Source organism: Nerophis ophidion, linkage group LG14 (assembly GCF_033978795.1).
Source record: "Nerophis ophidion isolate RoL-2023_Sa linkage group LG14, RoL_Noph_v1.0, whole genome shotgun sequence".
In the NCBI taxonomy this organism is placed as follows: Eukaryota; Metazoa; Chordata; class Actinopteri; order Syngnathiformes; family Syngnathidae; genus Nerophis; species Nerophis ophidion.
Window position 1 is genome coordinate 24,502,282 of NC_084624.1, and position 13,755 is coordinate 24,516,036.

Below are 13,755 nucleotides of genomic sequence, written 5' to 3' on the forward strand. Positions count from 1 at the left end.
TGTACTGTTTATATTGTTACTCTGCACTTTTGTCTATAAAGGTCCTAACTTGTTTTACAACTCTACCAAATCTACATGTTCAGTACTAAAGTACAACTTTGTTTGTCAATATTTTTTTCACGCATTTTATTTATTGTTTAGTTTGTGTATATTTGATAATCCCCCCCATATCCCACCCCCTCCTTAACATATTTTATTGCTTTTTGTTGTGATTTTTATTCAAGTGCAAACAAACATATTATGTGTTATTATCATATGTTAGATTTATTTAACTTGGGGATTTAAAAGTTTACATTCCAATTACAATGTGGAAATATATTACATATACCTAGTTTTTTGCATTTAAAGGGATATACAAGCATTATTATTATGTATTATAATTATGTCAATGGTTATTTTGGTCTCAAAAAATAATGGCAATGAAATACTTTACCGGCACTGATATGTAGGTCAATATATCGTCAAGTAAAATGTGTTATCGGCCAAGGCCTATCTACAGCGATGTTGACACTGTCTCCTTCCCCCTCCATCGTCCTCTGCTGCGCACCAAGAAGCAAACTGGCTGTTACAGTTAAGGAGTTTTGTGATTTCAAACTCAGTGAAACCACAGCGCTTGTGACAGTGTGTGTGCGTGTCGGCAGGAAAGCTAAAAATGAGGACAGTTCAGCTAGTTGTGTTGCATTGATGTTGTGATGAACTACAAAGTTGATCTATCACCCCTGTGTTATGTCTGTTTGATATACAGTATAACATTTTATATTGTCTTTAAACCAAGGGTGGCTATTACGTCGATCCCGAGCTACGATGGTGCAGGGTAATAAATAAATAAATGGGTTTTACTTGTATAGTGCTTTTCTACCTTCAAGGTATTCAAAGCGCTTTGACACTACTTCCACATTCACCCATTCACACACACATTCACACACTGATGGAGGGAGCTGCCATGCAAGGCACTAACCAGCACCCATCAGGAGCAAAGGTGAAGTGTCTTGCTCAGGACACAACGGACGTGACGAGGTTGGTACTAGGTGGGGATTGAACTAGGGACCCTCGGGTTGCGCACGGCCACTCTTCCACTGCGCCACGCCATCCCTTTGTCGGACGGCAGTGTCAGTTCATTGCCAGACAGGCATTAAAACAATAGACCTAAAAATTAGTCATCATCGATCTTCAGTATGACGTCACTTCCGTCACTCGATTGACATTCACGGCACCCGAGGGTCTTGTGAGATGACGCTGCTGCAACATCATTATTAGGAAAAAATGGCCAACAGGAAGGTGAGAAACACTTATTATTTCAATAAGACTCTCGCGCCATACCTGCTGTCGAAATTCAAAAGACCGACTGCACAGTTCCTGTCTTCACAATAAAAGCCCTGCTTCATTTTGCCTGCGCTAACAAAATAAGAGTCACAGAGGGCTGGCGTGCACAAGCTAGCAAGTTAAGGAGTTTGCCGCCAATGTGTTTCTTAAAGAGGAACTGGTTAAACTAAAATTGTAGTTTGAGGGAATTAAATGATCTTTAAATTTGGAAAAGACTACATTTATGGCACTCAGTAATAAAAGAAAGGTAGAAGTTAGTTTATCAATAAACAATGTGAAAATTGAGAAGGTGTCTGAAATCAGATTTCTTGGGATCATCCTAGATGAAAAGTTGACATGGAAAGCCCATATACTACATTGCATGTGAAAAATAAGGTATCTAAAAGCTTATTTATTTTGAAGAAGGTTAAATACAGTTTCCCGTATAACACAATGACAATATATTGCTAAATTATTCAACCTTATTCCAATTATTGTGCAGAAATATCAGGGAATACATATCACAGCTACTTAATGCTTTTATTTCTTTTACAGAAAAGAGCAATTTGTATTATTTTTAAAGTAGGACACAGAGACCAGACAAATCCACTCTTCATTAGGGCAGGATTATCAAAACTGAAAGCCATTGTAGAATTGCATACTTTATTAGTGATGTTCACAGATAGAAATAAAGTTCTTCCGAAGGACTTACAAAAGCCATTCATGTTCATGTGTGAAGATGAGAACCACAGAAGGCCGTATGATTTTAAACATCCAAGAGTGCGAATAAATTTGAAACAAATGTGCTTGTGTATTGTTGTGTGAAAGTATGGAATTCTCTCAAGAAAGAAAAATTTGCAAGAATATTTTTTAATTTAAAAAGAGTTACAAAAAGAGACAAATGGGATTACATCAAACTGATTTTTGATTTTGATTGGACGTGTCATTGTGAAAATGCTTAAACGAAAATTAAAAGTATGTTGGAGTTTGGGTGTTAGTGGAGGGAAGAGTGATAAAGTCATGTAAAATAATTGGTGTTAAAAAAAGGGGCAGATAAATATAAGAATATTATTTTTCCATCTGCTCCTTTCTGATCATGGAAATGTGTAAGAAACAAAAAAGAATGAAAGTGTGAACTGTACGTTTATTCCTTTTCATGAAAGGAATAAAAAAAAAATTTATGAAAATGAAAAAACTTGTAAATTGTATAAAAAGGAGTATGGAAGCTGGACAAATAAGATGGCAAAAAGCTACCACTTTCATGTGGTATTGGACAGAAAGGAGGAATTTTTTCTCTTCCATTTGAAAATGTGGACGTTATCATCACTACTGTCTGATTCCAAACAATGCAAGTCATCAGATTCAGGTCATACACCAACTTATATTCCTGTCTTCATGAAAGAAAGGAATCTATATGTCCTAAACGTGCTTGTATTATCATCGAACACCGTTAACTTGCTAACAAAAACCTTTCTTTCATAAATAAATAAAAATAAATTATATATAGGAATGAGGTACCCTTCGACTTGGTCAATTGAAAAGTAGCTCGCCTGCTTTAAAGTGTACAAACTTTACTAAAATATGGACTTTGGCAAGGCTGGAAACCATTATTTATGTTAGCATTGTTTCTTACGGAGAAAATTGCTTTTAATATACAACGTTTTCTATTTACACACCCTGTTTAAGAACCAATTAAGTTCATAGATCAAGGTTCCACTGTACATGCAAACCAGCATTTGGACAACAATTTCCCCCCAAGTGAGTCAGATCTAACAAAAAAAAAAAAAAAAGATTTCTTAAAGGTTGTTAACAAGTTAGCAAAAAAAGATGGAGTTATAATGCTGAAAATCCGGTCTTGAAAAAGAGGGCGGTTTTATATTTGCGTCAACACAGCAATTCTTTAAAAGTCACCTATAAAAGTGTGTGCTGCAGTGGTGGGCCGTGTGTTTCCCACCTAGGCCTTCAGTGATATCCGACTTCAATGATTACCAATCAAAATACCATCATTTATGTCACCACGTGACCATTGCTGGAGAAATATTATACAGTAACACATTTATGCACTACTTTGCATTGAAGCACCTCAACAGTGTACAAAACAGGTTACTTTCTGGCGGATTTCCATCCATCCATTTTCTACCGTTTATTCCCTTTTGGGGTCGCGGGGGGCGCTGGCGCCTAGCTCAGATTTAAAAATCAATAAACCCGCATCAGCAATTAAAACATAGACTATATTGCGGCGTCTTCAGTAATGGGGACGCTGTATCGATCCGTTGTGGTGAAGAAGGAGCTGAGCCGGAAGGCAAAGCTCTCAATTTACCGGTCGATCTACGTTCCCATCCTCACCTATGGTCATGAGCTTTGGGTTATGACCGAAAAGACAAGATCATGGGTACAAGCGGCCGAAATGAGTTTCCTCCGCCGTGTGGCGGGGCTCTCCCTTAGAGATAGGGTGAGAAGCTCTGCCATCCGGGAGGAGCTCAAAGTAAAGCCGCTGCTCCTTCACATTGAGAGGAGCTAGATGAGGTGGTTCAGGCATTTGGTCAGGATGCCACCCGAATGCCTACCTAGTGAGGTGTTTAGGGCACGTCCGACCACGGGGAAGACCCAGGACACGTTGGGAAGACTCTGTCTCCCGTCTGGCTTGGGAAAGCCTCAAGATTCCCGGGAAGAGCTGGACGAAGTGGCTGGGGAGAAGAGCGTCTGGGCTTCCCTGCTTAGGCTGCTGACCCCGCGACCCGACCTCGGATAAGCAAAAGAAGATGGATGGATGGACTATATTGCCAAAAGTATTTGGCCACCCATCCAAATGATCAGAATCAGGTGTCCTAATCACTTGGTCCAGCCACAGGTGTATAAAATCAAGCACTTAGGCATGGAGACCGTTTGTACAAACATTTGTGAAAGAATGGGCCGCTCTTAGGCGCTCAGTGATTTCCAGCGTGGAACTGTCACAGGATGCCACATGTGCAACAAATCCAGTTGTGAAATTTCCTCGCTCTTAAACATTCCAAAGTCAACTGTCGGCTTTATTATAAGAACTTGGAAGAGTTTGGGAACAACAGCAACTCAGCCACCAAGTGGTAGGCTACGTAAAGTGACAGAGAGGGGTCAGCGGACGCTGAAACGCATAGTGCAAAGACTTTCTGCACAGTCAGTTACTACAGAGCTCCAAACTTCATGTGACCTTAGCCAACGTACAGTATGCAGAGAGCTTCATGGAATGGATTTCCATGGCCAAGCAGCTGCATCTAAGCCAGGCGTAGGGAACCTATGGCTCGAGAACCTATGGCTCTAATTCTTCGTTTTCAGCTTTTGTTTTTTCGACAAAGAATATTTGTGAAATATTTCTTCAAACTTATTATGATTAAAAATCTGTAGAGTCAAATTTAAATCTTATTTCAAAGTCTTTTGAATTTCTTTTAAAATTTTTGTTCTGGAAAATCTAGAAGAAATAATGATTTGTCTTTGTAAGACATATAGCTTGGTCCAATTTGTTACATATTATAACAAAGTGCAGATTGGATGTTAACCTATTTAAAACATGTCATCAAAATTCAAAAATTGAACATAATACGGAATAATTACTAATGATGTTCCATAAATTATTTTTTTATTTTTTTCCAAAAGATTCGAATTATCTAGTTTTTCTATTCATTTTTTTCGGTTGAATTTTGAATTTTAAAGAGTCGAAATTGAAGATAAACCATGTTTCAAAATTTAATTTTCTTTTTTTTCGTGTTTTCTCCTCTTTTAAACCTTACAATTAAGTGTTTTTTTCATCATTTATTTTCTACAAAAAACCTTCCATAAAAGTAAAAAAACTATACGACGGAATGACAGACAAAAATACCCTTTTTTATATATATAGATTTATTTATTAAAGGTAAATTGAGCAAGTTGGCTATTTCTGGCAATTTATTTAAGTGTGTATCAAACTGGTAGCCCTTCGCACGAATCAGTACCCAAGAAGTAGCTCTTGGTTTCAAAAAGGTTGGTGACCCTGCTGTACACTGTAACCACAATTACTGAAAAATACTACTTATTGTGTCCGGACACACTAAAAAAGGAAAGGAAAACTCACCTAGGCCAAAACAGTGCAGCAACACGAGAGTCAAGAAGATGTGTCTCCCGGCCAGACACAGAGAAAGCACCATCTTGGACCTGCAACGGAAGAGACAAGAATTAGTTATTGTGTTCTTAACTAGCAATAATGTTCATGATTTTTAATGACGATACATTACGAGCCTAGACAAAATAAATTATGTTCAGTTTGAATGTTAACGGGACCCATTATGATTATTAATATACTACTTTACTCATAATGTTCCTGGAGACAGATCACAAGGCTGTTTGTCTAATCAGAAGGTTAATGTGTGTCTAATCAGAGGGATAATGTGTGAACCAAAAAAGAAAATAAATTACACCTTTTGAAGCAGCCACAGTTCACTTCACTTCATTTCACAATTACTAGTGTTTGACTTGTGTGTGCATGGGAGTAGTTTAATTTGGAGACAGTGTGACCTTTGAACCCAAAGATGAGGGAACACACCGGTGGAGATGTTGGATTCAATCAGTACATTATTTTGCCTATTGAATTTCCCTTAGGAACATTTAAAGTACATGAGACCTCCATCTAATGAATAATGGCCGACTTGTTCATCGACATTCATTTAGGTCACAGGTGTCAAAGTGGTTTTCACTGAGGGCTATATCGCAGTTATATTTGACCACAGAGGGCCGTTTCAAACAGTGTAACAGTATTATTCTGACATTATTATTACACAATATTTTAAAGCATTTTATTAGTAGCTTTAATCTAAAATGTAAAAAAATATGGTAAGTTGCAATCATTTCACCTCAAAATTTAGTGTGTATTACTGTAAATGTAAAAACAGTACTGCTGTTTTTATGGTAAAAAAAGGCAGCTCAGTTGCTAGAATTTTACTGCAAAATTTACATTACTTTTTTTTACTGTGACAAAACAAAACTGCAATTTTACAGGAAAATCTTGGCACCTGAGCTGCCAGTTTTTTTTTTTTTTACTGCAAATCATCCATCCATCCATCCATCCATCCATCCATTTACTGCCGCTTATTCCCTTTCGGAGTCGCGGGGGGCGCTGGCGCCTATCTCAGCTACAATCGGGCGGAAGGCGGGGTACACCCTGGACAAGTCGCCACCTCATCGCAGGGCCAACACAGATAGACAGACAACATTCACACTCACATTCACACACTAGGGCCAATTTAGTGTTGCCAATCAACCTATCCCCAGGTGCATGTCTTTGGAAGTGGGAGGAAGCCGGAGTACCCGGAGGGAACCCACGCATTCACGGGGAGAACATGCAAACTCCACACAGAAAGATCCCGAGCCTGGATTTGAACCCAGGACTGCAGGACCTTCGTATTGTGAGGCAGACGCACTAACCCCTCTTCCACCGTGAAGCCTACTGCAAATCAACAACTTTAACATTTTCAGTGTATTGCCGAAATGGCACCACAATTTACTACAATAAAATAAATCATGTTTTTTCTCATTTAGAGAAAAAATCCGGTAAAAACCACAGTAAATTTTACTATTTTACCATGAAATCTTTTACATTGAAAAATTTGATGGATAACTTGCTTTGAAATCATTATTATTAGTATGTTTTCTATTTAAAAATGGTTTGCCCGTTTAAACGTATATTTTTGCATAATTAGACAATATTTAAATTAACAAAATTTACGATTTCAAGGCGTACATATATTTTTTGTCTCACAAAATAGAAAGAAAGAATACAGTTAGAAAGAACATTTACAAGATTTTATAGATACATATTATTTCCAGGCTTTCGAGGGCCAAATAAAATGAAGTTGCAGGCCACATCCGGCCCTTGGACCTTGAGTTTGACACCTGTGATTTAGGTCATTCTTTTACCAAGGAGGAACAAGGCCATCTGACTTTATCCCAGGGGTTTTCCTCAACTATGAAATGATTTGAGTGCACTTATACTGGAAATCCAATCTCACATTCTCACTAAGCCAGTGACTTTGCCGCAGGATTTGGATGACGGCCCGGAGCTCTGAAGCTCTATGGGGAGGCAGATTGTCCGGCGCTGTTATGAGATGGAGATGACGAGGAGTTTGTTGAAAGAAAACACGGCCACGCTTAAAAATCAGTATTGTTTTCCCAACAGCAGTTTACTGGAAGATTGGCAAATGAGCTGGACATGTTTGGTGTGTCCATTTTAGTTAACGCTTTTTCTGAACCATAGGGCGCACTGGATTATAAGGCGCACTGCCAATGAATGGTCTATTTTCGATTTTTTTTCATATAGAAGGCGCACCGGATTATAGGGCGCATTAAAAGGGCATTTTTTTTTAATGGAAAACACTTCTTTGTGGTCCACATAACATGCAATGTTGGTTATTTGGTCAAAATGTTGTATAGATTATGTTTTACAGATCATCTTGAAGTCGCTTCCTGACAGTCGCTTCAGGATGCGCCGTTTTGTGGGCGGACTTATTTACGTGGCTCTCCGTCATCTTTGTTGTAGCGGTGTAGCGTGCAAGGACGAGAGTGGAAGACGTGCCCAAAAATGGAGCTAACTGTTTTAATGACATTCAGACTTTACTTCAATCAATAACAGAGCAGCATCTTCTCATCCGGTGCTCACTAGTGCAACAACAACGCCGAAAATGTGTACCCCGTAAAAAAACAACCGACTGAAACTCTCTAATAACTAAGGTTCCATGGGTGAATAATGTAAACTCACTACACCAGTATGTTTTAGCGCTTTCATGGTGAGTTTACTGACAGATATTAGTAAGAATGTTATGTTACTTTATAGTATAAATGGCAACAGTGGAGGATGAATGTTCCATAACAAGAAGATAGAGAAAAAAAGGAAGCTTATCGACTACCAAGTTGGTACAGACTACAAATACGGAGGCGCGCAAAATTTCATGACTAAAGCAGATCCCAAATACAGATCAGCAGGTACCTGAAGGTAAGAAAAGTTGGTTTTGAATAATATTGCGAAACAAAACGCCAGATAATATGTCTTACCTTATACACACCCATAATAGTACTCCTACAGTATGTTCAAGCACAGTACAATCCGTCCAGCAGTGCGGCTTCATAGCTTACCAAAGTTTTACTAAAACATTTTGATTTATTTTTGAGCGCTCTGTGTGATGTTCTATATTTTCAATGGAACATATAAAATGTTGGTGTTGTTTACTTGAGTCATATTAAAGTCTCAACGCAACTCTTATGTGTGACTGCCATCATATTGCAGTCTACTGGTATCTCTTATGTTTGACTGCCATCTATTGGTCACACTTATCATTTCACCATTTACCAAATAGAATAGCTTCAAGGTCGGTTAGAAAAAACATAATTATTCAGTACATTAGGCGCAACGGGTTATAAGGCGCACTGTCAAGTTTTGAGGAAAAAAAAGGATTTTTAGTGTGCTTTATAGTCCGGAAAATACGGCACATAAAGCAAAATCTGGCTACTTAGTTTTCACCAAGGTAACTGCAACTCGGTCCAGCAGCAGCCCTGACGCTCTGAATGACGGTTACGCAACAGTTTTGTGTCTAAACAGAAGAATAGTCTTTCTTTCTGGCTCGTTAAAGGTTAAGTAAAAGTATATGAGGTGAAATAAAAAACACACATTCCTCTGAGATCATATGTCACAAAACAAGTCACTGAGTGGTTTTTGATAGAAACCAAGTTGGATGGAAAATTGGGGATTCTGGTGCAGGTGGTACCCCACTGAGGAACACACTTCAAATGTCCTGAGTCTGAACGGAGGGTTTGGACCTTGTGATGGGCTCTGACAGATTGGGGTCGGGCTGCTGGACTCTGCATGTTGGCGACCCCGGGTGGTGCTTTGTGAAGCTTTAGACAGGGTCACGGAACTCCATTTGCCCCATGCAGCATTGGGAAGCATGAAAAGTGTTGTATCACAGAGGCTCGCCCTGGCAGGGTCCCAGCAACCCCGATCCACACCAACTGTATTCACAGTTTAGCCCGTAGAGATGTGAATGGACGCAACACAATACCGAACACTCTGTGCCCAAAGACAGCAGCCATTCAGAGGTTTACCAGTGGGGATTTACAACATACGGTGCAGTTACCACCCAATAATACCGGCTGCATACTAACTAGCACTACCTTTATGTTGTGGACAAGACATGAGATGTTGTGAACGCCTCTTTCAAAGTCACGCCTCTTTACTTTCATACGCATTGTGTCTCCAGGCGAAACGAGCCAGAAGTCTCTAAAATGCCTCAGTGGACTTCAATGCAGACGTCCATCCGACACATTCTGTCGACCACGTTGTCTGAATAGATGGTACTCTACTTTAAGAAGCCAGTGAGCACAGTGACAGAGAGCCTCATAGAGTTCACGGATTAGCAGTCAAATGTCCGCTGAAGGAGACGAGATGACCCAAATCTCCTTTAATTTGTGCTTTTCCAGACTGCTGTGAAGTCAGAAAAGACATTAAAAAAAGGACGATATGAACAAAGTACTTGAAAGCTTCAATAACTACCAAGTCTGAAAGAAAAGAGCCCAGATCCTTTGTCAAGTGAGGACTTGATTTATACCAGACAGAAATCCCAGCTTGATGTTCTTCACTGACATGACAGAGGAAAAAATTAAAATTGTAAATCAATGCAAACCCAAGACCTTAATTGATTGTAACGGAATTATTAAGGAAAGGATTAAAAAAGTTATTTAAAAGTAAAATTAAAGATGTTACGACGAGGTCGCATGTTGATGCACGGATCGTTTTCCCAAAATGCAGACGGAACTCAAGAGGCAGTGTGCAGGTAGGATAATGATTTATTCTCCATAAATCGGTCAAAATACAAAACTACAGGAAAGTGTGCCGATAGCACGGGAAGCTAAGGAAAAACCTAGCGTGAAAGCTTAGCACAGAAAAAGGCAAACAAATGGCGAAACTTAGCTAAGGAATCAAAAAGGTATTCAACATAACTGTTGTGTGAAGTAAACAAGACAGCCAGGCCGAGTGTGGCGAAAAGCAGTAATAAATAGCTCTTTGATCACTGCCCGGTAGCAGGTGAGCGTCCCGAACACTAAGCAGAGGCAGGTGAAAATAATCAGCACCCATGGCAACAAAGAAAACACAAACCCATGGGAGGTGAAACAGACCTGAGGGAGTCTTTAACTAAACCAAACATGATCCGGGCAACGGATCATGAAAACCGAACGTCAGCAACAAATTCCCGAACAAGATTAAAAATATATAAGAAGTTTTACCAAAATAAAAATTTAACACCCATTTAGAAACTATGGACCTATACTTAAATCCAGAAATTTCAAAAATAATTTGAAATAAAAATAAAAATTTGAAATCAAATGTCAAAAGATTGGAGAAATCCATGAGTGGAATGCTTGCGGGCAAACAGATAAAGTTAACATTTCAACATCGATGTCTCTAATCAAAATAATGAAGGAAATTAGTAATGCAATTGATGGTCAATCAATCAATCAATCAATCAATCAATCAATCAATCAATCAATCAATCAATCAATCAATCAATCAATCAATCAATCAATCAAAGTTTACTTATATATACCTTAAAGGCCTACTGAAATCCACTGCACTGCGTGCCCACAGACACGCAGTCTGATAGTTTATATTTCAATGATGAAATCTTAACATTGCAACACATGTCAATAGGGCCTTCTTAGTTTACTAAATTGCAATTTTAAATTTTGTGCGAAGTATCCTGTTGAAAACGTCGGTATGATGAAGCGTATGATGACGCGTGCGCGTGACGTCTCGGATTGTAGCGGACATTTTTTTCCAGCCCGATCCACGCTATAAGTAGTCTGCTTTAATTGCATAATTACACAGTATTCTGGACATCTGTGTTTCTGAATCTTTTGCAATTTGTTAAATTAATAATGGAGAAGTCAAAGAAGAAAGATGTAGGTGGGAAGCGGTGTATTGCAGCTGCCTTTAGCAACACAAACACAGCCGGTGTTTCCTTGTTTACATTCCTGAAGGTGAAGCTTTACTATGGAACAGAGCGGTCAAGCGAACATGGTTCCCGACCACATGTCAACCGGCAAGTTTTGGTGAGAAAATTGTGGTAATAAGTCGGTTCTTACTATAGACATGAGCGGAGCTTGCGTCCTGCTGCAGCTCTTACCTCCTCCCACCGGAGACACTGGCGGTCACCACACCCGTGGCCACACCCCTCCGACTTTCAGGTACTATATAATCTCACTAAAACCCTAGTAACACAATAAGCAGATAAGGGGTTTTCCAGAATTATCCCAGTAAATGTGTCTAATAACATCTGAATTGCTCCCACTCCCCTAGCCTTTTTTTTTTATAGTCCTTCACTCTCACTATCCTCATCCACGAATCTTTCATCCTCGCTCCGAATCGCTCTCGCTGCTGGTGGCCATGATTGTAAACAATGTGAGGATGTGAGGAGCCCTACAACCCGTGACGTCACGAGCACATTGTCTGCTACTTCCGGTACAGGCAAGGCTTTTTGACTGGTTTACCAGTCATGACTGGGTCATGACTGGTAAACAGTGTGCAGCCGCAGTGTTTATGGTACTACCAAATATATTTGACAAAATTAACCATAATATATTGATTAACAAAAACAACGCTTTGGCATCAGAGGGTTTGGGCATGAACAGAGTTATAAGTTACTTAACCAGCAGGAAGCAATACGTTAAGCTAGGCATTCACACGTCAGAATCCATCCATTTTTCCATTTTCTACCGCTTATTCCCTTTCGGGGTCGCGGGGGGCGCTGGTGCCTATCTGGTGCCTATCTCAGCTACAATCGGGCGTCAGAATCTTTAAAAATAATTTCCGGCGAAGAAGCACAGAAGCTAATTAAAATAAGAACAGATGAAATGAACAAGTTACAAAGATGGTATGACAAAAACTTCGAATCTCGGTAAAATTTAAATAAGGCTAGTCGGTAACAGCAGGAGAGAAAGTCAAATACAAATACAAATAAACAGAGTAGACATTGAAAGCGTAAAATAAATCACATTTCTGGGTGTAATAATAGACGATAAAATAAACTACAAAACTCCTATAAACAATATACAACATAAAATAGCAAGAATACTTCAATATACCAAGTAAAACATGCTCTGGACTAAAATCACTCCATATTCTTTACTGCTTGCTAGTGTTACCATGTTTTAGTTATTGTGGAGAAATAAGGAGAAATAACTACAAATTAATGCTCAATTCACCAACCGTGGTCAGCCAGGATAAAACATAATTTTTGTTATAGAGAACATTCAAACCCTTTAGTAATTAAATAAAAAATATTGATTTTCAATGATTTGGTGCATCTGCAAACAGCTAAAATTATGCACATAGCAAACTATAACCTGCTACCCATCCATCCATCCATTTTCTACCGCTTATTCCCTTTCGGAGTCGCGGGGGGCGCAGGGCCAACACAGATAGACAGACAACATTCACACTCACATTCACAAGAATGTAAAACAATTATTTTCATCAAAAGAGGAGAAATATTACCTTGGAGAACATTTGAACTTTAAACATTTGTATGCATGTACAGCACTTAAAAAAAGTTCCAAGTGTTTACAAAGTACACGGAAGAAGAAGCCTGATAAAGATATTCAACCTTATTGAACAAAGAGTCATAGTCCAACATACATCACATATTTAGCAAATTATGTGAATCCCAATAAAAAAGGTTATTGAAGAGATCTCAGGCCCATCAATCTACAGTATATTAGTAACCAATCATTTCAAACAGATACATTTCCAAACAAAATGAAAATAGCTTTGATTGATTGATTGATTGAAACTTTTATTAGTAGATTGCACAGTACAGTACATATTCCGTACAATTGACCACTAAATGGTAACACCCGAATAAGTTTTTCAACTTGTTTAAGTCGGGGTCCACGTAAATAAATTCATGGTAGCTAAAGTTGCACCAAGTTATAAGACTTGAGACAAACACCCATTTACAAATTATAGACCTGTTTCCTTACATCCACAATTTTCAAAAATTATTGAAAAACTGTTCACTACCAGATCAGAGTTTCACAAACAAAAGTAGGATACTCAAAGAGAACCAATATGGATACAGAGCTAATGCTTAAACTTTGATGGCTTTAACTGAAATTACAGAAGAAATTACCAATGCAGTAAATAGTAAAAAATGTGCGGCAGCAGTGTTTATGGATCTCACTAAAGCATTTGACATGATAAATCACGATATTTTAATAAATAAAAAAACAGAACGATATGGCATCAGAGGATTAGTCTTAAACTGGATAAGAAGTTATTTAACGAACAGGAAACAATATGTGAAGCTAGGCAAACACACATCTACAACGCTAAATATATCCTGTGGTGTACCTCAGGGATCAATACTACGACCAAAATTATTCATTCTCTATATAAATGAC

General features: G+C 38.6%; 1 protein-coding gene across 1 annotated transcript in view; it reads right to left on the reverse strand.

The window, feature by feature from the left end:
- The window catches only part of LOC133568336 (neurocan core protein-like), a 117,218-nt gene that overhangs the window by 73,899 nt on the left and 29,564 nt on the right, over window positions 1–13,755 (reverse strand). Inside the window, exon 2 of the mRNA XM_061920209.1 lies at window positions 5,387–5,466. Within this exon, the coding sequence (XP_061776193.1) occupies window positions 5,387–5,459 (73 nt within the window). The 5' untranslated portion in view covers window positions 5,460–5,466. The remainder of the gene's footprint in view (window positions 1–5,386; window positions 5,467–13,755) is intronic.